We start from the raw sequence: 27348 nt of genomic DNA, 5'->3' as shown, positions 1-27348 counted from the left end.
AGGTCTCAAGAGGTACTGTTAACAGGAACGCTATTTGAAACACAAGCAATCTCTCTCCCTGCCCTTGTTCCCTTATTGCTGCCTCTCTTCATTCCTGTGATTCCCTCTCTATGGATAGTTCCACTGATTAGCATGCATGTGGCACCACATGACCACACCACAGTGCCAACCTCACCTCCCAAGTTCACATCACTCCATTCAAGCAAAAAGCACAGACTGAGAGTGTCACCTTGGGCCCAAATCTAATCTGTATTCCAGATAGGAAAGATACCGTGATTGTCCCTGATTGAATCAGATGCTCACACTTGGTCTAATCAGCTAGGCCAGGACACCAGTGTCACCTTACAGACATGGCAGCTTGTGGTTCATGCTTGTGGATGAAAGCAGGCACTTCACAGAGTAGGGTGTGGGCTCATTAGACACTACAAACTGTCTGCTAAAAATGGATAAGACTTGGGGCGCCTGGGTGGCTCAGTCAGTTAAGCCTATGACTCTTGATTTCGGCTCAGGTCATGATCTCACGTTGGTGAGATCCAGCCCTATGTGGGGTTCTGCACTGGGCGTAGCACCTGCTTAAGATTCTCTTTCTTCCTCTCCCTCTGCCCATCCCCTGCTTGCACTCTCTCTCTCTCTCTCAAAATACATACACACACATACATACATAAAAGTTGATAAGATTTTATAATTATAGAATCAATAGAAATTGGTGGTCAATTGTGTGCATGAGAGAGGAGGAGAAATTGGAGAAATTGTAGATGACTCCCAGGATTTTACATTGGGGGATGACAAGGATCAGAGATGGGAAACCCTCATCCCTCCCATTGGGAACCCCCCAAGCAGAGGATGATGAGAGAGAGCCTGTGAAAGAACAGTGTGAGAACAAGGCCTCTCATGTTGAGAATAACATAACCCATTGAAGGTTTTAGCTCAGTGGGGAGCTGAGAGTCATGGCGGCCCAAGCTCCCCTCTTCTCCTGGCTTCCACAATCCCCCTGGGGTCCCTCATTCTGACTTCTGCTGTCTGACCAGTATCATCCACCCCAGGGAGTGCGAAGATTTTTGTCTACAAATTTGCCTGAAGTATTGCCATAATACAAGATAGAAGAAACCAGGTCCCAATCAATTATTCTAAGAGGACAAAGAGTGTTTATTCTGTCCATCATTGTACCCCCAAGCCTAGCATGGACAATTATAGATGGGTAATAAATGTAGATTGAATGAGAATATATAAAAATTTTCAAAAAGCTATTTATAAAATACCTGGGGGAGAGAGAGGACTACAGAAAATACAACTAGCATAAAATAGCTAATTCCCAAACAAGAGTTTTATTCTTAAAATAATTAAATGCTCTAGACTTAAAAGTGGGTGGCCAACTTGTCCAAGGTTGCCTGGGACTCTTCTGGTTTGAGCACTAAAAGACCCGAGTCCTGGGAAATGCTTCAATTTCTGGCCAACGAGGATGGTTGGTCACCCAGGCAGGTATCATTTCTCACATGGCAGGCAGGCATTAAATTATTTCCTATCAAGTAGAAGCTAAGTTTTGACCAACATGATTCTTTCTAGTGTTATGCCCAGAATTCGTGATCCCCAAATACCGCCAGGGAGCCGAGTCCGATGTAAAAGCAAAAGAGCCTTTATTCGAGCTAGCTCAAGCTCAATCCCCTACCTGCACCGAGGCAGCGGTGAGATACCTGAGATACCGGGGAGAGAGAGCAAGTTTCAAAAGGACAAAGGTTTTATTGGGGCCTAGGGGCAGTTGGTGAGGTAATGGCTGTGGCCTCAGCCGATTGGCTGGGGAAGGGTCCGAGTCCTGTTAGGCAGGTGAGCGGTGGGGTTACTCAAGGGGAGGAGGTGTGGTCAAGGTGAAGGGCACAGAACAAGATGGAGTCGGCGTAGGCCCGCCCTTTCACTAGGCCAAGGTGAAAAATCATATCTCAACTCTCCCTTTCACTTAAGGCCTTCCCACTCCTTGTCTTTACCTTGTTAAGTAAGTAACTGAGATACATTTAATTCTGGAAATTGTACCATTTAATGCAAATGTGAGTGTGGTGGTTTACATAGCACTCAGTTCCTGAAAAAATAAACACCAGGAGAGAATAGGAGGAATTATTTAGCTATAAGGCAAACTGAATGAAAACAAACATGAGTATTTAAAGCCTCTCTCTGGGTGAAGCTTTCTGATGGTAATATTCTCCGAGAATCCTGGGAATAATGGACACAGGCAATCAGGACTTGGTAGTTATTGAAAAGGTGTACCATTATTGCTGATCTATAAATGGTCACTCCAAGTCTTTGTTTTTCTTATAAATGGGGTGTCCATATGTCCTTATTTGCTTGGGACAGTCTTAGATTATATCTGCTGCCCAAGTTCAATTATTAAATTAATAATTTTATTATTACTTTCTAATATTTATTATTACTATTTACTACTATGTCCTGGTATAAAAAATACATGTGGGAGGGGCGCCTGGGTGGCTCAGTCGGTTGAGCGGCCGACTTCGGCTCAGGTCACGATCTCGCGGTCCGTGAGTTCGAGCCCCGCGTCCGGCTCTGGGCTGATGGCTCAGAGCCTGGAGCCTGTTTCCGATTCTGTGTCTCCCTCTCTCTCTGCCCCTCCCCCGTTCATGCTCTGTCTCTCTCTGTCCCCAAAATAAATAAACGTTAAAAAAAAAAAAATTAAAAAAAAAAAATAAAATTACTTTAAAAAAAAAAAAAATACATGTGGGATTGGATGATCAGTAATATGGTCACCGTATGTATGAGCATAGCCAGGTGGCTCCTAGAGTCCAATCTCTCCACAAGCGAGTTGACAAACCAAACTCTGGAACGTTCAAAGGAAGTCCACATGTGAAGAATTCACAGCAATGTGCAGACGACCCTTGTGCCTTATCCCTTCACTTCTCTCCGGCATCCCTTTTCTCTCTCTGCCTCTTACATACTAGCAAATAAATGTTATAGTAGGTCTCAGCATCTTTTGACAAAAATGAACCAAAATGCCAGTCTCAAATTTAATTTCCTCTCAATAGATGTAGATTAAATTTTCCTTCTGAAAAATGCACCTTTAGTTCTACACTCATCTATGTTTCTCTATCATGATTAAAATACACCTTTTGTTTATTTTGCTGGCAAGGTTAATTTGTTTACTTCTTTTGGGAGTTTGGGCTTTTTCATTTTCTATTTTAAGACGTTGGTTGACCGGGCTGTGATAAGTCTGTTATTCTGTCAAATTCTAAAGCCATGTGTGCAACTTGATAGTAAACGGGCCCAGGGGACAGTTGGAGCATTGGGTTAACGGATGTATACAGGAGGCCAAGAGGGAAGGAAGAGTCTATCCTTCCTTTGCTCACGTGGGTCATGTCTTGATCTCAGCTTCCTGCCTCCAAAGAGTTGCCAGGGCCTCTCTGCTCTCGGCACATTCAGTTTTCTCCTATCTGGTACTGCTTTTGACACTTTCTGTTCTTTGTATACCTTTAAATATGCAAAGTGGTCCAGACTAGGAAAGAGATTTACACAGCTGTGTGCTCTGTCTTGATGTGATCTTTTATCCTTGGATGTTATAATAAGAACTACTTTTAAAAATCTGTTATGAAAATGCATGAACATGCCACAAACTAAAATAGACCAGAAAAGTAGGAAGTGAAAGGTAACTGTCTCCTTCCCCCACCCATATCCTGTTCCCATTCCTGCCTGTTCCTTAGGTATCTTTTCCAGAAGTGCGTGCACACACACACACATACACACACACACACACACACACACACACACATTTATGGAGATCTTCTATAGCCACAATATACTTCCTGAGCTCTTCTATCTATGGGGTGCAAGCCATCAGGAAGCCACACAGAGTGAGCGGGGAGGATTCAGTCCAATCCCCTCACAAATATGGAGCCGCAATTTGTCTCCCTGACTACGGCTTCTCCCTGTTCCAACCCTCCCTGAATATGCTGCCAGAGCCATTTTCCTAAAATACTGCTTCCTTCATATTCTCACCCTGTCTGCAATGTTTCCTGTAGTGTTTATTCCTAAATTTCTCTGCCTAGCTTTCTAAGCTTTCCTTTTTCTTGCTCCCTTCTACCTATTCAAATGTTTATTATTATTATCATTACATATCCTTAGTCTGAGTGCTCACCTGTGGAAAGGTCAGTTTCAGCTTTTTCTCCTGGGAGATTTCACCCTCAGTCCCATTTCTGGGCTTTTGCTCATTGCTTCCCTTGCATAGTTCTCTTCTCTCTACCTCAAGAAATGTATCCACAGATTATGACTAGTCCTTGCCTTGTGCAGGGGAGGAAACTGAACCTAGAGGGAGTTAAGTGATTTCCCACAAGTCACATGCCTGTTTTCTGGCAGACATAAAATGGACTCTAGCCTGGACCACTAGTCTTAGCTTTAAATCACATTCCTTAGATCCCAGAGGTGTTATTGCTGGTCACACCCAAACCACCACACAAAAAAGAGTAGATCAAGTTCAGCAATGCATTATTTTATTGGGTTTGTTCATTGTCACCCATGTGTGAAATAGAAAGCGATTAGTTTCTTCTGGAGGGTGTAGACCATGGTGCTGATCAGTCCTCAAGAGCAGCACCAGAGCTAAGTAACTGTGGCAAGTCCTGCTCTACCTACTTGTCTGTAAAATGGGGCAAATAACAGTTGCTGTGCAACCTTGAGTGGAGAGGAAAAGCCTAAGACTCTTTTGTCCAATTAGAAGGAATGACCTCTTATTTTGGATCATGATAGCCCAGATTTCATTTCTTCTCCTTGTTATCAAATGTAAAGTGTGAAGATTAAAGATAAAATAAGTAAAGTGTTTGGTACAGAGTGAACACACACTGAAATTAACCCTGATAGTTTGCCCAGCCACCAGCCCTTCCAAGACTAGCACTTGCCTCACCTGAGCTGATGAACTGGTCCACCCACAGCCACTCATTGCCTTCAGCATGCAACCTGCTTCCCACCTCCAACCTGTGCTTCCCTGCTGCTTCCCAAATGTCTGTTGGCCAGTAGTGTTGCAGGATTCTTTGCCTCAAAACCCAGGGTTTGTTGTCTCACTGGTTTGAAGAATAAACAGATAGACACAAAATGAGCAACAGGCAAAAGTTCATTAGAGTATAAGACCAGAGAAGAATAGTAGGAAAGCTTTCTTTACAGAGAGGGGGACTTTGAAAGAGAATACCCAAGACTATAGGCAAGGGTCCTTGTTTTATAAGGTTTTGGATAGCCCTCCTTTCCTCCCTGTTCCCTCTCAGGTCCCACTTTTATTGGCCTGATAGCTCTGGGTGGTCCATTCCTTATTGGCTCATTTACATTGTATGAGGGGTGGCCCATGGCCATATTTAGGCCTTTTGTCAAATTCCTGAGGGGAACCTGAGGGGGAGTGGGTGGTGTCTGTTACATTCTTAAGGGGAACCTTACACCTGAGGGGATTTGCCGTGGTCAGACACTCCTAACATTGTTCCAAAATATGTGTGTTTCCCTACCCAGGGACCTCAGGTCCTATTCTTTCCCTCTCTGCCTACTCAATCCTATTTTTTCCTATCATATATAGTTTTGTGTCCCCTCTGCTCCCAGACACTCATCTCTGTGGGATACTCACATTGTTACTCCTGTACTCTCTAATGCTGAACACTAGTCTGGATGACTTCTCCCCTTTGTCACCGTAATCTGGCTACAGTGCTCCCTCTTCCTGGATGCCCCTAGAAGACTGGAAACCTTTCCTCCACTCCTGTCAAGGCATCTAGTGTTCACAACTGGATGTTTCTCAGTCTGACCCATTCTACCACCTGCCACAATCAGGACTTTGTGGTTCAGGGGTGCATTGTGGACTTTCATGGGCCCCAAGCACTTTTGTCTTTGTGGGTGTCTTCCTTCACAAAAAGTATTAAAAATAGGGTTTTGCAACTGCATTGGCATAAAGACTAATTAATATAACCCAGGATGGATTCATTATTGTATATCATTAATATTATACTTATGTTTTCATTCTGATTTTTAAAAATTTGTTAATGTTTATTTATTTTTGAGAGAGAGAGCATGACTAGGGGAGGGGCAGAGAAAGAGGGAGACATCTGAAGCAGGCTCCAGGCTCTGAGCTGTCAGCACAGAGCCCAACGTGGGGCCTGAACTCAGGAACCGTGAGATCATGACCTGAGCTGAAGTCGGACACTTAACTGACTGAGCCACCCAGGTTCTCCTTCATTCTGATTTTAAACAAAATTATTATTCAGCTACCTTTGTGGGTCCCTGAAAGCATCATGGACGATAGGCACTGTGCTTCCTGTGCCTGGCAGGTAAGTTGGCCTCACTACAGTGAGATGTTCTTGAGTCCAGCTTTGTCATACACTTGAGGCATGCAGAGAGAGAGGAGGTGTGGACATAGTTAAAAAGATTTAACCCTTCTTAGTCTGTCTATAGTGAATAGTGTCTTGGATTAGTGCCTGGTACCCCATGTCTACCAATTTCTTCCTGCACCTATCTTCTCTACAGAGTGAATCCTTGTAGCTCTCTTTCAGGCCCAAGCCTGTTTTGGTGGATCACTTGAAGAAGGATGGATCTGTCGGAGCTTGGAGAGGCTGCAGCCTTCCTTAGAAGAAGCCAGGCTGAGCTGCTTTTGCTACAGGCCGTGGTCTTTGATGGTAAGACTTGTGGTGGCCTCTGTCTTCACTTTATTTTACTGCTTCTGGGTGGCAGCTGAGATACTTGATTGGTTGAGAAGAGTCATCCGTCCTGGAACCTAACTTATTTGCTTGGGATACATTCACCTCTATGGACCTTCGAATGAGTAAGCAAGGAGCCAAGTGGCCTGGGTAGGGATGAGTCTGCAAGGAAGAGGAGGACAGCTGGGAGGCAGATCAAGCCCAAGCCCTGCTTACTCCCTTTCTCTTTGTGATAGCACAGACACTCCTGGGGGTGGGCCAGATAAAGCCTTTCTCAGAAACCCCTTAGTATGGGTGAAAACAGACAGGGGCCTGGGACTTTGACCATGGGCAGGGTTGATACATTCCAAGGAAGAAGGAAGGAAAAGCTTTGGGGAAGGCAGGGGAAATGGAAGTTTTCCCTGGCCCTCCTCAGACTTTTCTAATCTTGGAACTTTGCCCTCTGCTTATCTTCCAGGTCAGCAAGGTCACTCAACCAACACTCAATAAGAGATAATTGGGAGACTTGCTCACCCTGATGAATAATCTCTTGGTAGTTACAGACAAGGACAAAGGTTAATGAGGATTTACCCTCAAGATAAAGGCTGAGTTCTACATTAAAATCTCTAAATAAATGTCACATTTCGCCCTCCTTTTTTACGTGGCTGGGCTGCATAGTCATCTTCTGAATTTCAGCTAATTAGAGATTTCAAGTCAGATTCACAGTGTGATCTAGCATCAAGCCACCTACATATCTTAATTCCAAAATTATTCAACAATGTAATATAAATACTGATTGAGTGTTGTTCTAGTACCCACAATTAGTCAACATTAGACTTTAAGATGACCAATTACAATTCAAACCAGTTATGTAGGACATTATATTTCCATCATAGACCAGTCCTGGATCAGCTCCCAGTTTCCAGTCATCGGATTTCATTACGATGATTGGATTTTAGAGTAGCTAATTATAATCCATCAAATCAAATACAGTAACAGAACTATCCCTGAGGTCAGAACTGGTCATGCGGAAGCTTATCACAGGTAGTCAGATAATGAAGGACAAGATCGCAGTGGTGCCAAGTGAGAAAATAAAAATTAGGCCAAAACATTAGAGATAATTGGATGATGCATTTAATAGAATTAGCACTGTAAATAACTTAAAAATAGCAGTAATTTTTCATTAATTTTTCATTGGCCAAATGGTTTTCCTCATAGAAATGCAGTAGCAGCAAAAAAGATGAGAGTAAGCAAAAGATTTTCATCCTTCTGGGGGAGTAGACAATGGAGTTTGCTTTTTTGAACTCAGGCCAAATGGAAGCAGTGTGATCAGAGTATTTGGCAAGTAGTCTTGGGTTCACATTCCCTGGCCTCGACCCTCTCCAGCTATGTAATTAGAGCAAATCACTTCACTTTACTAAGCCTTTGTTTCCTCACCTGTCAAATAGGATGATGATACTTGGATACTTGCCCTGCCTACCTTCCTCCATGGGGACCTACTGTGACAATAAACATGAAAAACAAACACAATACATTGTTATCTGACCTGGGAAGGAAAACTAGAATTTCTGGGTGTCAGGGAGAAAGTGTGCTTTTAGAGATAAACACAAACACCATTCCAAAGCTAAATGTAGATGATTTTTATGTTAGAACCCATAAACAATCTATTTTGAATGGCTACCAAACTGAAATAGTATTACTACAATCTTAATCAATAGTATAGAAAAAAGACTGGAAAGAAATGCTTCAGATAGATGATAGTGACTATCTCTGAGTTGTTCCATTATAAGTGACATTTTTTTCAGTTTTTTTAATTAATTAATTAATTTATTTATTTATTTATTTTGGTAATCTCTACACCCAACGTGGGACTTGAACTCATGATCCAAGATCAAGACTCACATGTTCTTCTGACCGAACCCATGGAGCCCCATGGGTGATTAAAAAAATTCTTTATGTTTCTCTACTTTTTCAGTTTTCTCCATTAAACGCACATTGCCTTTATATTAGAAAAGATATTTAGTCATCTAAATATATGAAACCATATAGACAAACCTCCTGAGTTTACAGATGGGAAAACTAAGGCCCAAAGAGTTGTTACTAGCAAAGCCAAGACTAAAATCCAGGTGGCCTGACTCAAAACCATTGCTGTTTGCATTTCCATCTCTGCAATTATTCATGAATGCAAAAAACTTAAAACTTAAAAATTGAGTTCTTTTACTTTATCTTCAAAAACATCCCTCTTAGGGACTGGCCCTCAGATAGGTAAGGGTTTCCAGAAATTCTCCCTCACCATTTCCAGGAATGATAAAAGAAAGGGCTAACCATGAGGCAGGTGATGAACCTAATCCTGAGAGAAAAATTGAAGGAACAAAGCTAAGCATATGCGAGACAGGAAGCATGCTATAATGGAAGAGCTCTGATTTAGGAGGTGGGTGATTGATTTAATTTCTAGAGTCATTATTCTAATGACTGCCACTAATTAGCTATGTGACTATGGACAACTCTCTTGATCTCTTTTCTCAGGTTTTTTTCTAAAATTAAAAAAAAAAAAAAGTGGAAATCCTGCCAGGTATATCCATGTTTCTTTCAAGTGATAACATTTGGTGTAAAATGCAGTGCATTTATTTACCTTAAACACACAAAATTTATGCAAAATAGGTACTTTTTGAAAACATGCCTCTTTTCATAGACATAACACAAAGCAAAATCCATTTTTGTAAAAAAGAGACCAAAATAATAAATATAATGCAAAACCAGCATTTAAAACACAAATGACAAGTAGAAGCAAATGCAAAATCAGTTTGATAGGAATATAAAAATCTTCTTGCCCAGCAATTCTAGTGGTGAATTGGTTGTAATTAAGGAAACAGGGAAGGGAGAACAGTGAAGACTGGGACAGCAAGAAAGTGTGCAAGAAAATTCTTTGCAGAGACAAACACGGTGGAAGGAAGGGCGAATGCTCCCTCACCTCACCTCACACTGTCCCCAAGTCCTACTGTCCACCTCTGGGGAGAGCCTCTGGTGAGGGCTGCCTGTCCAGCACCAATGAGGCCTCCTAACTTTTGTTTCATGTGTTGGGGTGGTGGTAGTGTTGGAGTTGGCAAGACCCACCCATGCCATGGTTGTAATGGGGCTCCCCCTATTCATGAGTTCGGATTTTCCCTCTTTCAGCCAAATGCTCTCCTCTCCCTTCCCCCCTATCTACTTGAGGATCTGTGACTTGGGACTTCCATGAGCTTCTGGTAAGACTCGCTTTCCCTTAAAAGTAGTTTTCTTATTCATCGTCCCTGGCTATCTGTCTCAGGTGGGAGAGAACCTGAGAAGCATCTAAGTGAGGCCCAAAGAAGCTGTCTCAGGTGTTGTAAGAGTGTTTCATTTTACCCGAAGCTTCTTATTGGTTAATCGCATTGTGGAGGGCTGCTTTACTTAGGAGTGGGGCGTGGAAGTGAGGAGGCCAAGGAGAGAAAAACAATATATAGTGGGAAATAATATGAAGCTGCTATGCTGTATGGCAAAAATAACCCACATTCTCTTCTCTTAATCCCACATCTCTAATTCTACCATGTAATTTTCATAGCAGGCTTTTATTCCAATATTAAAAATAAGGTCTAAAGAAAGCCAGAAAGACAGAAATGGCCACTAACCTAATTTTCACTTAGTTGTAACCAGACCTTTCTGAGTGAAGTGTTTTGGAGGGGAGCTGGGAAGGGTAAGGCACCAAGACAACCACTCAGGACCTGAGACTGTGAGTGAGAGGTAAGTGTTAGGGTTGGGAAGAATGGCTTATAAGGTGTTGGCCAGTAATTGTCTTGTAGCAAAATGGTCTGTGATGTTCCCAGCCTCAGCTTGCTCAAGTGTTTCTTGTTCCTACAGAGTCAGTGTGCGGGGCTATCTTCAGGATGAGCTTTGATGATTTTATCTAACTCTGCAATTTCCTGTATTGGTGATTCCAAGTCACCAAGCAGAACTAGCAGAAATGAGATCATATCTATCAGTACAAAAGTGCCCAATGTATATTTTGTACAAATACTATGGTTATAATCTTTTTTCTTCCTCTGTAGGAAAAAAGAAATGCTGGATTCGCGATGGCAGAAATGCATATGTTGAGGCTGAGGTTAAAGGGAGTGAAAATGATGGCAAAATAATCGTTGAGACGACAGATGGAAAGGTAAAGGGATCTTTCTTTCATCTCAGGGATAACTAAGTTCTCCATTTAATCAAATAACTAAATATGTCCTTTCTCTAATAGTTTAATTAGAAACCTAGTGTAGGAGGGGCGCCTTGGTGGCTCAGTTGGTTGAGCATCTTTTGATTTCGACTCAGGTTATGATCCCAGGGTCTTGAGATTGAGCCCCGAGTTGGGCTCTGCACTGAGTGTGGAGCTTTCTTGGGATTCTCTCTCTCTTTCTGTCCCTCCTCCACTTGTGCACGTGTGCTCTCTCAAACAAAACAAAACAAAACAAAACAAAAACAAAAAACCTGGGGTAGGAGATGCCCCAGATACACGTTTGGAAATTTCATACGTCTTTGAGAAGCTGCTCCACTTCCTATCAAAGATTCAATGACAAACACTGAGTAAATCAGAGTAAAACAATTGCCAGGTGGTAAAGATCATGGACCCTAGAATTCACAATTCCACTTCTTTCATCAATATTTCAAGTTTTGTTGTTTTCAAAAGGTGCCCCTTGCAGTGAATAATGACCTAAAAAACTATGAAGCAAGTTTTGTTCATAGGATTGAGAAAGAGAGGGATAATTTGACTAAGAATAGCACAGTGCCAGAGAAGCCAAGAGATGAGGCATGGTCAATAATGCCAAATATTAGAAAAGGCAATTAAGGCCTTGGGAAAAGAGTTTCAGAATTAGGAGGTCACTTATGACCTTTGAAAGAGGTTAGTAGGGCAAGTGTTGGGCATAAGCTAGTCTGTAAGGTGTCATGGAGGGCATGTGAAGTAAATGTGTAATGGCCTTCAAACCCTTCTCCCTGTCACCAGGGCAGCAGACAGTCCATTCTCAGGACCTTCACCCACATTACTGAACTCAGGTTACCTGCCATTCCCATGGTGGTGAACTGGGCCCTATTGTTGGTCTGACTCGAATGAACAATTCCTGGTAGATTTTATAGATGATTCCTTGCCCATATTGTCTCCAATCTCCTTCCGATTCTGGCTCAACTCCATAACAAACAGAAGTAACCCTTACCAAGAAAGTTCCTCCTTTTTTGCGCCTTTATCTTTGCATCTGGGCAATTTATAATCTAAAGCATTGCCATTTGAGTTGTAAAATTCTGGAGGCTACTTATAAATTACTATGTATGGTGTCTTAATAGGTCTTTTTGGCAGTATCTGGACCTTAAAAATCCCAGAATAGCTAGATTTTATATGATTAATGTAATTAAGGGAAAAACTTGGGCATTATCAGCAGGAACATACATTGGTGGCCAGGAAAAAATTGAGAATGTCCTAAATAAGGAAACAGAGGGGTCCTTCAGCCTTGGGACTATCTCTTATTAAAAGAGAGAAAGTAGATTTGAATGTCTCTTTTCCATCATTGTTTATGACAATTTTTTAAAAACAACTTAATTGAGATATAATTTACATATCATATAGTTCACCTCTTTAAAGTGTGCAATTCAGTTTTTAGTATATTTAAAGAATTATGCAACAATCACTGTAATCTAATTTTAGAATATTTTCATTATCCCCAAAAGAAATCTTGTACCCATTAGCAGTCACTCCCTTTTGTCCCCTCTGATCTGTGTTATCTCTCTACAGATATGCCTATTCTGGAATTTCAGATAAATGGGATCATACAACATATGACCTTTTGTGTCTGGCTTCTTTCACTTAGTATAATAGTTTTGGAGTTCATTCATGTTGTAAGATATATCAATACTTTATTCCTTCTTATAGTTGAATAATATTCCATAGTATGGACACACCACATTTGTTCATTCACCAGTTGATAGACATTTAGGTTGTTTACATGTTTTGGCTATTAAGAATAATGCCACCATGAACGCACACATGCAAGTTTTTATGTGGATGTATTAATTTCTCTTGTGTATATACCTACGAGAATTGCTGGGTCATATGGTACCTCCTATATTTGACATTTTGAAGAACTTCCAAAATGTCTTCCAAAGTGGCTGCATCATTTTATATTCCTGCAGCAATACGCAAGGGTTGTAACTTCTCTACATTCTCACTGACACATATTATTATCTTTTAGATTATAGCCATTCTAATGGGTGTGAAGTGGTATTTGAGTGTGATTTTATTTGTATTTCCCTAATCACTAAATGATATTGAGCATCTTTTCACGTGCTGATTGGCCATTTGTGTATCCTTGGAGAAATGTCTAATCAAACTTTTGCCCATTTTTAATTGGTTTGTTGCTTTTTTTGTTGCATTTTAAGAGTTCTTTATATATTCTGGATACAAGTCCCTTATCAGATATATGATTTGCAAAGATTTTCTCCCAGTGTTGTCTTTTCACTTTCTTGATGGAGTCCAACCCTATTTTATTAGGCTTCCAAATGAGAGGCTTTCTTGTCTGAGCATATGTTCCAAAACTGTGGCCTTTCCACAGTATTTAAGGTGATTTGTAAATATAATATGGCTATAATTATGATTTTCAAAAGAAATCGTAGGAAGAAGAGCATGAAAGCAATAAGTTAATGATGTAGAGAGAAGAGTCTAAAGGGGTTTGCTTTGTCCTGTTTGTCCTTCCACCATGTGATGATGGTACCATTTACCCATTCCTACTCTATCTCCCTAGCTCCAGCCTTCTTCCTCCTGATGTTAGAAGTAACCACACTTTTCATAACCATATGAACAGTCTTTGTAATATTAACAGAGGCAACAAAGCCAGTGAGTGTAGAATAATACTTATAGAAGAAAGTTGGCAATGAAAGAAGAGAGAATAATAGAATCAGAGCTAAGGGGAGATATTTAAAGATGCAAGAGAACCTGGTTATGTTCTACAGAAAAGGAGTCCTTGAAATATGGAAATTAAAAGGATTCAGAACAAAAGGGATTACTATTGGAACAATGCTGAAGCAGACTTTGGGTAGGAATTTGATCAAGATTATGGAGAATGTGAGAAGAAGCCATCACCAACTGGGATTAAATGGAGTCATCAGTTGATACCAATGTTTTTTAAGCAAAGAAAAGGGCTGTAAGAGATGGTGTTAGGAAACTTTGAGAGCAACTCTAGACAACTATTTGGTTGCAATACATCCATTTTCATCAGGAGATCAATATTTATTGAGTACCTACCATGTCACATCACATTATATATCACATTATAATAGATGTTTTAGTAATTATAAAAGAAAACATCAAAACTCCTTCTTCAAGTGTTTATAATCTAGATGAGAAATAGTCTAACACAGTTAATTATTAAAACATACACAAGAGTTAGTGTCAGTATAGTACAGGTTGTTTATATGGTAAAAGATTTTTTTAAAAATGAGCTAAGGGAGTGGGGAAAGGTTTGAGGAAGAGGATAGGTCTTGAACAAAGTCTGGAAGGATTCATCTGCCTCCTCAATCTTTCTATCCAAATTCCTTCTTCGAAACCTAAACATTAAGAGAGGTGCCAAATCATATGCAATATGATGTGTGTGCTCTCAGAGGCAACCAGAGTCAGTAAGGAGCCATAGGATTAGAGCTCTGCAAGATAGAATATTTTGATTCAACAAAAACTTTGTTAAACTTCATCTTCAGGCAAGGAGTGATCGTGGGCAGGAGAAACTCCTGTTTCTTTCATTAGGGTGGGTTAAACTTATGGCCCCATCCTCTCAAGAGGCATCTTTTTCTCGACTCTTTAAAGATTCTTTCCAATGCATGGCAAAATGAAGGAACATAAAATAGGAAAATACATATTATATTTTTCTCTTCTCTGCAGAATCTGAGTGTCAAGGAGGACGAAGTTCAGCAGATGAATCCCCCAAAGTTTGAAATGATTGAAGATGTGGCAATGCTGATTCATCTCAATGAAGCATCTGTGCTGCATACCCTGAAGAGGCGCTATGACCATTGGATGATCTATGTATGTATATATGCTTTACTGTGAAATATGTTGGCACTCATATTGGCAATGTCTCAGCCCTCTTTTGGATAAGCACTTACCTTGAAATTAAGCATACTCACATGGGGATAATTTTTTAAATGTTTTTATTTATTTTTGAGAGACAGAACATGTATGCAGGGGAGGGGCAGAGAGAGAGGGAGACAGAGGATCTGAAACAGGCTCTGCACTGACAGCAGAGAGTAGGTAGGACTCAAACTGAAGAACTAAGAGATCATGACCTGAGCCGAAGTCAGACGCTTAACTGACTGGGCCACCCAGGTGACTCACATGGGAATAATTCTTGAGGAATGCCCACTGGAAAGGGATCTTAACATTTCCCCAATTTTAATTTGTCAACATTCATATCCCTTTCCCTAGGTTGTCAAGCTAGAGTAAAGGCATAAGGCTTAGAGCCAAATGCTAGTTTTGTCCGAATGCTAGTTTTGTCACTTACTAGTCTTTAAGTTTCTTAACTTCTTGAGGTCACCTTATCTGTAAAATGGGATAAGAATGCTTGACTCTCCAAGGTAGCCTGGAGGATTAAATAAGAGAATGTAAAACAGACAGTGCAGTGCCTGTCACCTCGTTTGGGCTCAGTAAGTAGAATGATTTTTTCATCATCATTAAATTGGCGATGGTTGCTCAAATTCTTTGATTTACTCAGAACCCTTTCAACAGAAGCAGCACTCAGTAGATTGGGCCAAAATGGTGGCATATGGGATCCATTGCTATAGAAGCCATGAAATGTAGTCAACTTGCTCCTTGGCACTTTGATTTACTACATGACTATATTAGTTACCCTTGGAAGCTGTAATTACATGACTATATTAGTTTCCTTGGATGCTGTAACAAAATTATTACAAACCAGTTGGCTTAAAACAACAGAAGTTTATTATGTCACAGTTCTAGAGACAAGAAGTCCAAAATCAAATCAAACCAACAGGGTCATGCTCCCTTTGGAGTCTCTAGGGGAGAATCATTCCTTACCCCTTCCAGCTTCTAGTGGCTGCTGGCATTCCTTGTGGCCATACCACTCCAGTCTCTGCCTCTGTCTTCACATCACTGTCTCTTCTGTGTGTCCGTATCTACTCTCTGTGTGTCTTATAAAGACACCAGCCATTGGATTTAAGGCCCACCCACATTATCATCTTGAGATCCCTAACTTAATTATACCTGCAAAGATCCTTTTTCCAAATAAGATCGCATTCACAGGTTGTGGGGATTAGGATCTGAATGTATCTTTTTAGGGTCACAATTCAACCATTATAGTGACTCAGTGACCCAAATGAACTACTCCCCCTCAGTGCCTTAAAAACCAGGTTCCAGATCTTATTGAAACACAAGCCACCTTCTGGCCTCAAATGCCTGATGGCTGCTCAGCCTACTGACGGCGTGCTCTCTGTCTTCAAAAGGTGTGTGTGTCAGACATGTTAGTAGTTAGCGCATCTCCCTGGGAAGAGGTAACCCCAGGTCCTGCTGCCACTCTAACCTGATTCTATCTCCTCCTGTTATAGTCCCCTCTCTGTAAGAATCTAAAAGCTCTCCTCCTTTTAGTTCCTTTATGAGTAAATATTTCAGCAAATATTATCTGGCAGTGAGAGAGCTGACAAACCTGGAAGTATTTCTAACCTGTTTTCTGAAATCTTCTCTGATTTTTCCTCAGACATATTCAGGTCTCTTCTGTGTGAGCATAAACCCTTACAAGTGGCTTCCAGTGTATCAGAAAGAAGTCATGGCTGCCTACAAAGGGAAGAGGCGATCAGAAGCTCCCCCTCACATCTTCGCTGTTGCCGATAATGCCTTTCAGGATATGCTTCACAGTAAGTGGCTGCCCTACAAAATGAAAGGTAAAAATATCTGATCTACTTTCTCTCCGTGTCACTAAGAGTCACGTAGGCATTGTGAACAGAGTGTGGCCTTTACAGTTACCTAATCACTTGAAGCCTCTGTTTCTTTTGGATAAAACATGGGCAAAATAGAGCCTGCCTCCTAGGGTTCTGGAGACGATTAGCTCACACGTCAAATTAAGTGAGATAATGCATTGAAAGTGCTCATCCCAGTGGCTGGCCCAGAGTAAGCCCCCTGTAGATGGCAGCTTTTATTACATAAAGCTCCTGCTAGACTTTCTGGCACAAAGAAGTTTCTCTGTAGCTATTGTAGCACCATGCTTCTTAAAAGGCTTAAAATGGCAAAAATGTCAACCATTAGTCAGTTATCATTTGTATTTGGAGCAAGAGAATAGGCCTGAGATTTGTATGTTCTTATGACTGGCATATATAGGGGCAAGGGAAAAATCTATTTTACTCTGTACTATTTAAATGGTATTTTTTTTCCAACTGAGAGCAAATCCTTTCCCTTGTGTCTGACTTCAAACTGCAACCAAGGAAATTTTGAATAAGTTTGCCAATACGTAGAAGCTCTGGCAAAAGAATGTTCTGACATTTTCTTTTCTTTTGTAGCTCGAGAGAATCAGTCTGTACTTTTGACGTAAGTGTTTGCCTTGCCTCTTCTTTTTGGCCAGCCGTGAGAGTTTCAATGGAAACAGACACCTACCTTTCACTGGGAATAAAACATAAATTCACTGTATTTGAATTGTTTGCTCTTTAGATACAGAATACATTCTAGGCAAGAATAAGATACTCAGGAAATTGTCATAACATTTTAGTCAGTGATTACTCTAAAATTGGTACTAGCTAGACTGCTTCCACCATTTTAGTAGATCTTTTAGAACTCCTAGTACACAAGCTGATTTTAGTCATCTTCTTGGAGAACTCCCTGTCCATATAAGCATTTTCAAAGGTCTTTGGACTGGCTAATTGGACAGAGAGAATGAAAGTCCAATGGGTATGACCACAGAACATATAATCTGCTATTATCTGGGCAGTCAGATTGAGCAGACCAAGGTATATTAAGTAGTAGGAACTAAGAGATGGTGAAACTTGGAGGAAAAATGGAAGGAAAAATACTTCAGTGATACCACATTGTATGTTAATTTTGATGAGAAGAGCATTGATTGGCCAGGTAGACTGTCAGCATGGTGGCTGAGGGGAGAGGCTAAGACCTAAGAGGCAGTGAAATGTTAAAGTTGTTAGTCTTCCTATGCAATGATGTTGTCACCTTGTGTGTTGGGCTCTCCATTGGCTCTAGTCATCCTGAGAAGAATAACAGTCTCAGAATCTTGCAGCTAGATGGGTAGTTAGTGTTCAGCCTTTTGCAGAGAAGATAGACTATTTCCTGGAGTTTCATACAGATAAAGGCAGACCTTGATCCTATGATGCTTTGAGTGATGAAGCTATCACCACTGTGTTTTCTTCCCACATTACAAAGTTAACTGGTTATCAAAGGTAAAAGGGAAGTCTAAAACCCAACTGCCAGATGGAATGATTGGTAGGCCCTCTTCTTAGGGAGGGGGTTGGACCTAGCCATCTGATAGCCTCAATATGTAAAAATCCCTTGAACAGTTGGTAATGAGGAGACCAGTCTTTAATTAATAGAGGTGCTCTTCGGCTCTTTGTTAACAGGAGCATGAGGAACAGGCTTCTGGTTTTTATAAAATCTTTAATCTTTCTGTACTGAGTTTTGATTTTTGTTCGTGCTGTTTTTAGAGCCTGAGATAGTCCTTCCCCTTCTCCCAACCAATTAAATATCTACATCTCTTTAAAGTTTTCTCTTAAGTTCCATTTTTTCCATAGAAATGTCCCTTCTTGGGAAAAATATATTTAACTTTCACTGCATCTGTATTCTGAACCAGTTAACTGTGTCATTGAATTTTCAATCACAGAGGAGAATCTGGTGCTGGAAAGACTGTGAACACCAAACATATTATCCAGTATTTTGCCACCATAGGAACCATGCGTGAATCTAGGGAAAAGCTGGTAAGTGTTCATATATCTTGGCAGGAAAGATGAAGTGGTCCTATCTGCTGATCATGGAAGCTCTGCCTTGATTACTTTGGGGGAGAAAAGAGGAGACAAGAACCACAGAACAATTAGAAAATTTTAGAAAAGTCTTTTTCCCCTATCTTTGCCTCTTGAGAGGATTATTAAGTGCTTCAAACCAATAACTCCCAAATATAAAATTACATAATTTGTTTTAGACTTGCTTCAAGGGTTTAGTCTTTGTTGATTGAACCCTCTGAGAATTACTTTTAAGATCTAAGCCATCTTCCCTAAAGGCTAGGGTCATCAGTGCCTTGAATGGCTACTTTTGATATTTCTGAATTCCTTTAGCTATCATGAAATGTCAAACTCCCACAGATATGCACCAGTAAAAGTCTGCTTCCTTTACCACTATCCCCTGGATCAGATCTCAAATGCCTGGTGGACATACCCTCAACTTTAATCATATTCCAGGTTCTATTTACCTTCCCTCTCTATTTAATTAATTTTATCTTTGGTGATTTTTAATTTAGCTTGTTTTGTTAAGCTCCATTAACATGTTGATGAGTTTCATAATAATTTGAGGGTAACTAGACCATGAGAATTGGTACGCAAAATAAAATTAGATAATTCTGAGTGGGACTCAAAATCAATGAGTTATTGAGCTGTTAGAGCCTCTTATCTTTCTATGTCTGGCATTGTTATTTTGCCTTTTCAATTCAATTCTGGATCCATCCTGCTGTTTTGCAAATAAGAAGTATATCAAAATAACAAACTGGTCCAATTTTCAAACCATAAAAAGTTTCTTTACCAACCCCCACATTTCTGAATTTGATTGATTTCTTTAGGTGTCATTGAACTCTGTTATTCACTAGATATTACTTCATTTTTGTGTGCATTTTAGATTGTTTGGTGTGAGTTTGTTTGGTGGAGCCATTGAGCCTTATGATAATATATAACACATTACATAATACATAACACTTCTATGAAAATCTTTGCTTAAATAGCCCCTTACTTATTTAAAGGATAGTAGACCCATAATACTTAGAAGGGACATAGTATTTATCAATTTATAAATGCCTAAATACTATAAACTACATGGTTGGTTACATAGTTAACATACATTGTTAACAGGACCATAAGAACTAGGTTTCTGGTTTTTATAAAATCTTTAATCTTTCTGTACTGAGTTTTGATTTTTGTTCATGCTGTTATTTCTAGGCTAAGATAGTCCTTCCCCTTCTCCTAACCAATTAAATATCTATATCTCTTTATGTCACAAGTCACTGCTTGGCATGGACTGCTAGATTACTTAGGAATAGTAGCAAGGTAAAAATCAATTTAATAATGCCAAGATTCTGTTCTGTTATCTTAGGATAAATTCCCAGGTGTGAGAATTAGATGGGAAGAGATGGAGATTAACAATGGGGAAAATATAAGGAATGAAACTTGCTTGGAAATAGGATATAGATCTCTATGTTCTTTTCCCACTTAGGCCAATGCCAACCAAAAGAGAAGCATTTCAAATAAATGAGCTCCCACATATATTCACAGAGGCATTGTATATTAAGACATTTTCTCATACATCTATTTTTCTGAGTTCCCATCCCAAAGTAACATTGTATAACCAAATCTGGAAATGGCTTTTAGCTACTGGTTATCAAAACAAGAATTGGGTCTGGCCTAGGAATGGAGGGTTTATCACATTACAGAATTTTGCTGAAAATTTTATCTGTTTTATTTCTCATACCTGCATCTCAGGGGACTTTAGAAGATCAAATCCGTGAAGTGAATCCTATCTTGGAAGCATTTGGAAATGCCAAAACCCTTAGAAATGACAACTCCTCTCGTTTTGTAAGTAGCATGATTAAGCATCATATCAGAGTCTTTAATTTTGAAACAAATGATAAAATTCATGTCTTAGCACATAGGTGTAAAAAAATTTCTGGAACACCAAAGAGGTCTTTGATTAAAGTTTATAATATTGTTAGAGTCTTTGAAAAAGAAAGAGATCAGTTTCATCATTAAGAAATTAAAACTACATACAAATGTGCAACCTGAGGAGCTTCTATTTGGTCAGTTTTAGGAAGAAAATATTTAATAATTTCAAATTCCTTTCCACTCCCAGTAGGGAAGCTTACCCAGCAAATTCCAATGACGCTTTATATTTTATTACATTTCACAGATTTGAAAGTACTTTCTCTTTCATAATTTCCTATACTCCTTATAACAAATCGATTTAGTAAGCACTTCCTAATTCACTTAGTATAATTATTGTTTCTACTCTTGCTATGGCTCCCCTACCTCTGTATATTTTCCACGGGGAATTTTTTTGTTGGGAGACAACATTTTTTAAAATAGCTTTTGATAGCTTGCAGCCCCAGGATAGAGAAAGAATTTGGATTTCCAACCCTAGTTTCACAAATCCATTTTATGCCAAAAATGAGTGGCAGGGAGCCACTCTATAATTTACAAGGAAATTTGCAGAAGGCTTCCTGTTTGAATCTTTGGGCACAATTACATAACACCTCATGCTGATTTGGCTAGTTTCCATCCAGGGCCTTAGCACTGCCCTGCCTGTGCTTACATCTGCTTGTAATGTCTGGCTGCATAGCAGGTGCTAATATCGGTCCATAAAACAACTGCTAGATTTGGGATTGATTAGAATGTGAAAGCGTTTTCTGCTGAAATGTGAAAAAAAGCTGGAAAAGAAGAGGGGAAAAGGAAGGAACAGAGGGAAACAGAGGGAAAGGAAAAGAAGATAAAAGAACATAAGACAGGAAAAAGTAAAAGGAAGAAAGGAAAAAACAACAAGTAGAAATAAAGATAAATGAGAAGGAAAGAAAGCAATTGAAAAAGAACAAGAGGGGTGCCTGGGTGGTTCACTTGGTTAAGCATCTGACTCTTGATTTTGGCTCAGGTCATGATCTCACTGTTGTGAGATCAAGCCCTGAGTCAGGCTCTGCACTGATAGTGTGGAGCTGGCTTGGGATTCTCTCTCTCTCTTCTCTGTCTCTCTCTCCCTCTCTCCCCATGCTGGTGCTTGCTCTCTCTATATGTCAAAATAAATAAACATTTAAGGGAAAAAAAAGAAAGAAAAGGAACAAGAGTGAGAAAAAAGTTGGAAGGATAGAAGAAAAAATAGAGAAGCAAAATCTACAAAGATGGATGAATAGAAGGTAGAAGGAAAGGAAGGGAGAAGGAAAAAGGAAAGAGAAAAAGGGGTCCAAAAATTAAGAAACTCAGGTTAAATGATTTCAATTAATACTGTGTATATATGTATGTATACATAAATGTATGTGTATAAATGCACATATATGTGTGTACTTTTGTGTGTGTGTGTGTGTGTGTGTGTGTGTGGTTCCCATTGCCCTACATTTGTTAACTTAGTGGCTCAATCCCAGTGCTTGTAGCCACTCTCCTTCCCTTGCCCAGCTGCTATCCTGCTCGGACTCCCTCTTTAAATGGATGACCTCCACCAGCTGGCCTTCTGCCCAGCACTATCATCCCCATCCTGCAAGATCTAGCTGCCACTGATGCTTCATCTTATTTTTTTTATTATTATTTTTAATGTTTATTTATTTGGGGGAGATAGAGACAGAGCACAAGCGGGAGAGGGGCAAAGAGAGAGGGAGACACAGAATCTGAAGCAGGCTCCAGGCTCTGGGCTCCACAGAGCCCGACGCAGACTCCAACCCATGAGCAGTGAGATCATGACCTGAGCCGAAGTAGGATACTTAACTGACTGAGCCACCCAGGCATCCCCCACTGAGTGTCTCCTTAGCTGCTTGTGGCTTCTGACATTGGATCTGTCACCTCTGGGCAGCCTTTCTGTACCATTGGATCCTGTCCTATGGCTTTTCATGAGAAGAAAGGAAGGAGCCCCAACTGTTATTTATGCCAAAGTAGTATTTTTAAAACATAAATGTGATCACATCATTTTTTCTGCTTAAAATCTCCCAGTATCTTCTGAGCACACATAAAATTAAATCTTACTCCTTCCTCTGGCCCACATGGCTTACTGATATGGTGCCTGGTGACTGTCTACCTGTCAGACTCCTTTTACTCACTGAACTCCTGCACAACTGACTTTTCTTCTTGATTCAAGACTCACCAAATGTTTCTGTGTTAATGCCATTGCATTAGCTGCTTACACTTAGAATCTAGAAGAGTAAGGACCACACCTGTTTTTCTAACATGGTATGTCCATGGCCTAGCAGGTTTCCTGGGTCATAGTAGGTGCTCAACAAATGTTTGCTGAATAAATGAAAGAGTTTGCTGCATGGAGCAATAGAGAATAGTTTGGAGAATAGTTTTCTCATTTTCAGATCAGAACACGGAGGCCCAGAGATGATTCAAGAACACCCACAAAAATACACAGCTAGAAGTCGGCAGATCTGAGACTAGAATCCAGGACCACTGCCAATCCTGGTGTCATTCTGGCTTGCTCCTAGCATTAAGTGGTGTCATCTCAGACCCATGTTGCATTTTTCTTTTAACTTTGGGGAAGTAGTCAGTTTGAGAGGAATGTGTGTAATAAAACCATTGCAACTGTTCGGAATGTTTCAGTAGGAGACCGTGTTTTGTGTCCACCTAGGGCAAATTCATCAGGATGCACTTTTGTGCCAGAGGCAAGCTGTCATCTGCAGACATCGATATTTGTGAGTAGCCACTATACTATTTGATTACTTTTCTTCTAAGTTTTGCAAGAACACCTAAGTATGAATCTTTATCCTTTTCTCATCCTGCAGATTTGTTCGAAAAATCCCGAGTGATTTTCCAGCAGCCTGGAGAGAGAAACTACCACATATTCTATCAAATTCTGTCTGGAAAAAAAGAACTTCATGGTGAGTGCATTATTCTGGAGCTTAGGGACATACTAAAACAAAAGACAGAAGTCAGATTACAGACCTGGGAAAGGATTGCTTAATAAGTCTCTTAGCCTCTTTAGAACTCAGCTTATTCATCCTATAAGGTAAATAATTATTAAGCCAATCATAAAACCAATGTTCTATACTTTTATATGGCTAGAGAGTAAATGTTAGCCCTTTCCCCCCCCTATGTAGTAGTGTTTGGAAGTGGGTAGGATGCCCAGCAGGCATAAATGAATGTGTGCGTGTGTGTGTGTGTGTACACACGTGCATGAGAGAGAGAGAGAGAGAGAGATGTGTGTAAGAATATTAAATAATTTAAGGCCTTCAATGATTAGAAGATTAGAACCACATGAGTGGTATAGACAGGAGGCCAGAAGTGGGAGTCACCACTATGGTGCGTAGTGGACAATGGGAGTTTTATAAAGAAGGGAGGCTTTGGGTTGGTATATAAAGGATGGGAAGGGGATTTAACCAGAGTGAGTGGAGGATATTTCCTATGGGAGGAACAGTGGGTACAGTGACAGGAAAGGGTAGGGCAAGATCATGCAGCAGAGAGACCCGGTTGACTGAAGGAAAGGATCTGTTATAGGAATAGTGGAGATTTTATTCTGATGGTTTCTGAACTCAAGGAGTTGGGAGGGCATGTGTATGTGCATGCATCTACATGTGTGTTATAGGGGGAGGGTAATAGGAGGTCATGATTTGTTGAAGGCAGGGACAATGAAGCTGGTGTGGTGGGCAAGAGGGATGGAAGGTGGAGATCCTAGACGGAAGTGACTATAGCAGCCCTGCTGTGAGATGACAAGGTATTGTTGAAGGCAGTGTCAGTGGGAATGGGAGAAAAGGAAGTGGATTCATAGAGGAATAGACAGGTCTTAGCAATGACTGCAGGAATGAGGGAAAGTGAGGAGTCAAAAATCCTCCCAAGTTTTATAATTTGACAAGGATAAAGGTAGTGCCATGAACAGAAATGAAGAAGTAACTTGTGTGGTAAGAGAATGAACTTCATGTATTCATTCAACAAATACTTATTGTAGGGCTGCTGTGTGTGCACCAGGCACTGTTGCTTAAGCATGGGTGTTGGAGAAGAAATAAGACAGGTCTCTGCCCTTGTGAGCTTACATTCTAGTATGGAAGACAAGTAATAAGAAAGTAAACAAAGAAATATATAATTTTAGAGAGTGGTAGGTCTACAAAAAACGTAGGGTGAGGGGACAGAGTGAATTTGGACTTGGTGGGGGTATGTGGTTATATTTTAGATAGAATGGTCAGGCAAGATCTCTCTGAGAAGGCAATATTTTCACAGACCATAGTATGAATAAGCAAGCAAGTAGGCTAGATGTCCAGGAATAAAGTTCCAGGAAGAGGGAACAGTAAATGCAAAGACGCTGAGGCAGGAATGAATTTGGTTTACTCTTGAAATAGCAAAATGTCCCTTGCAGGTGGTGGAGAGAAGGTAACAAAGGGGGAGATGGGCAGGGCCAGATCAAGCAGCGTCTTACAGGCTTTGGCAGAGTTTATAGTGAATTTTAGGTGCTATGGGAAGTCATTGGATGGGGAGAATGACAAATTGATTGGATTGCAAAGGTCTTGCATATGAGGTAAACCACTGAGGACAATGATGCTCCCACAGGAATGGATGTGGGATGAGATAGAAGATCCAGGCGAGCAAATTGATGGAGAACAATCCCCCCAGCCTGTTATCCTAGATTAAGTATACTAATCATACACTTGGCTGTGTTTTGACCACATGGCCTTCAACTTCAAAGAGCTCTTACTGAATGGGGAAATATCTGCAAACTGGAAAATTTGCCACAGGCACAATAGGTGATATGAAAGCAGCAACTATTCTTCTCACTTTCCCTCCACCTAACCTTGAACAGATTTTTTTTTAATCTCCCTTTGATTAGCCCTGCCAAATCTAACATTCTTGGCACAAATTTCTATGCTGTGCAGGGTATGTGACACAGAGGGTCCAATGTAAGTACCAGCAGTGACTGCAAGGCTTGGGGAGCTGTTTACTAATAGAACCATCTGAGGGCTCTGGGCTGCTATGGAAAAAGCATGCTTATCTTGAATTCATTGATCTTGTGGAGTCTTTGGGGGCTGCAGAGATTGATTAGTGTACAAAGGCTGACATCTGGTGGTCCATATTGGGTATTGTCAGTCCACTTGTTCTCACCACTGGTCATTATTTGGGACATTTTAAAATTTGAACTCTTTTTATTCATGTTTGCCAAAGGAGATCTTCAGAAAGATCTCCCAAGAATTGATACAGGAGAACACATCTTAGCAACATAAGGATAATGTCCAAATTTCCTATTATAGAACTATTATAGAAGAACTGGGTATGGAAAATCAGTCAAGAGGCTGGCCACCCACTGAAGAAGCCTAGGAAATGGGGTGATGGGTTACCCCAAAGTCAGGCCCCAATTAGTCTCTACATGGTCTGGAACATGCCTTTACTCCCTTTCAGTTTAGGCTCACCCTTGTTCAAGCCATGGCTAAAACTCACTTTCTTAGTCCCTTTAGACACGGCCCCTTGAAATTCCTTAATTCTTAATACCAACTGTATAGATTGGTGCTGCATACACCTTCCTATTTTTTCTTCTCTCCTTTACTATTTTTTTCTATTCATTTATCGTACCCATTCTTGCTATTCAACTAGTGTAGAAACTCTAGGGTGAAAGGTCAGAAACATGACCTTGTCTCTTGGAATCCCTAACATTTTGCTTACTGCTCTAAGTGCTCACTTTAGTATGTGGCAGTAAGGCAGTGTGGAAGTTGCCAAGAGGTGTGCCTGATCCATCTACTAGTGGCCTGAATGCATCTGGGGGAAGAAAGTGTCAGCATCTGGACCTCCTAGTCCGGAGCATATTAAGTTGTACTCCTTTTACCCATTATGTCTCTCTTGAACTAGTCTCATATCTTTACTCCCTTTTCTCCCCACTGGTTGTTAGGAGGAACAAGATGTGCGTGTGGTGGTGGTGCCTGGCCTAACTCTAGAGAATGCTATTCAAGCTGTAGACTATGCGAATGATTCTTTCTGGAGCTGGGCAGTGTACAACCTCTTCAGAGGTACATGGCAGTGTGAGAAATTGGTAATGATGACTTATGTGGCATAGAGGGACTAGCTACAGAACTTTGTGATTTTAAGGTGTTTTTTGTTTTTGTTTTTGTTTTTGTTTTTTTTTTTTTGTCCAATGGTTAGTTTTGCTCCTTTTCATAGTGAACTCAGCTAAATCTTGGAGAGCATTCAGCCATCCATGCAAAAAGTAAAATTTAATGTCAAGATGACATGGAAAACAGCCTTGAATGATAAAATACTCACTCTTAAAGGGCTCTCTGAATCTGCTATTGAAGAGAGACATCTAGAAATGACACCGGCACATTTTGTGGTTGTGAAGCAGTTGACTTTTAGCATCCTCTCGTGCCCCCTGTCTGTGCTCTCTCCAGCCCTCCTGAAAATCTCCCCCATTCTCCACATGCCCACAGCCTGGTCAACAATCTTGTGTGTGGGCCTTTAGTGGCCTAGATAGTCTTCCTGGCCCTAATAAGTGCCTCACAAAAATGTATTCACTGTTTGCTTTTTTTCCATTCTCTCTTGGCCATTTCTCTTGGTAGAAATGAAATTAATTAAATAAAGGAATCTCTGTTAACATGATATTCCAAGGTAACTTCAAGCCTCACCCCAATTAAAATTAATTGCTCCTTGAAAACAAATTTTGATAAGGCCCAGGGGGGAAGATGTTTTGAGCTAAAGGCCTTTCGGAGTTCCTCAAACACTCAGGCATTTAGTTTGTACATTTTTTAGAGCCACCACTTCATTGTGACTATATCTGCTCCAGATGATTAGGCCAATGCATCAGCCATATTTCTGGTTAGTG

General features: G+C 40.5%; 1 protein-coding gene across 1 annotated transcript in view; it reads left to right on the top strand.

The window, feature by feature from the left end:
- Nucleotides 1-6544: 6544 nt before the first annotated feature.
- MYH15 (myosin heavy chain 15) overlaps nucleotides 6545-27348 on the top strand; it is a 145074-nt gene continuing 124270 nt past the window's right edge. The window contains exons 1-10 of the mRNA XM_049628137.1: nucleotides 6545-6632; nucleotides 10697-10803; nucleotides 14545-14688; nucleotides 16373-16529; nucleotides 17169-17196; nucleotides 18491-18584; nucleotides 19963-19977; nucleotides 20349-20441; nucleotides 23185-23248; nucleotides 23339-23434. Of these exons, the coding sequence (XP_049484094.1) occupies nucleotides 6545-6632; nucleotides 10697-10803; nucleotides 14545-14688; nucleotides 16373-16529; nucleotides 17169-17196; nucleotides 18491-18584; nucleotides 19963-19977; nucleotides 20349-20441; nucleotides 23185-23248; nucleotides 23339-23434 (886 nt within the window). The remainder of the gene's footprint in view (nucleotides 6633-10696; nucleotides 10804-14544; nucleotides 14689-16372; nucleotides 16530-17168; nucleotides 17197-18490; nucleotides 18585-19962; nucleotides 19978-20348; nucleotides 20442-23184; nucleotides 23249-23338; nucleotides 23435-27348) is intronic.

The sequence above is a fragment of the Panthera uncia genome, chromosome C2 (assembly GCF_023721935.1).
Source record: "Panthera uncia isolate 11264 chromosome C2, Puncia_PCG_1.0, whole genome shotgun sequence".
Taxonomy (NCBI): Eukaryota; Metazoa; Chordata; class Mammalia; order Carnivora; family Felidae; genus Panthera; species Panthera uncia.
The sequence above is the reverse complement of the archived record's forward strand: the minus strand, read 5'-3'. Positions and strand labels throughout refer to the sequence as shown.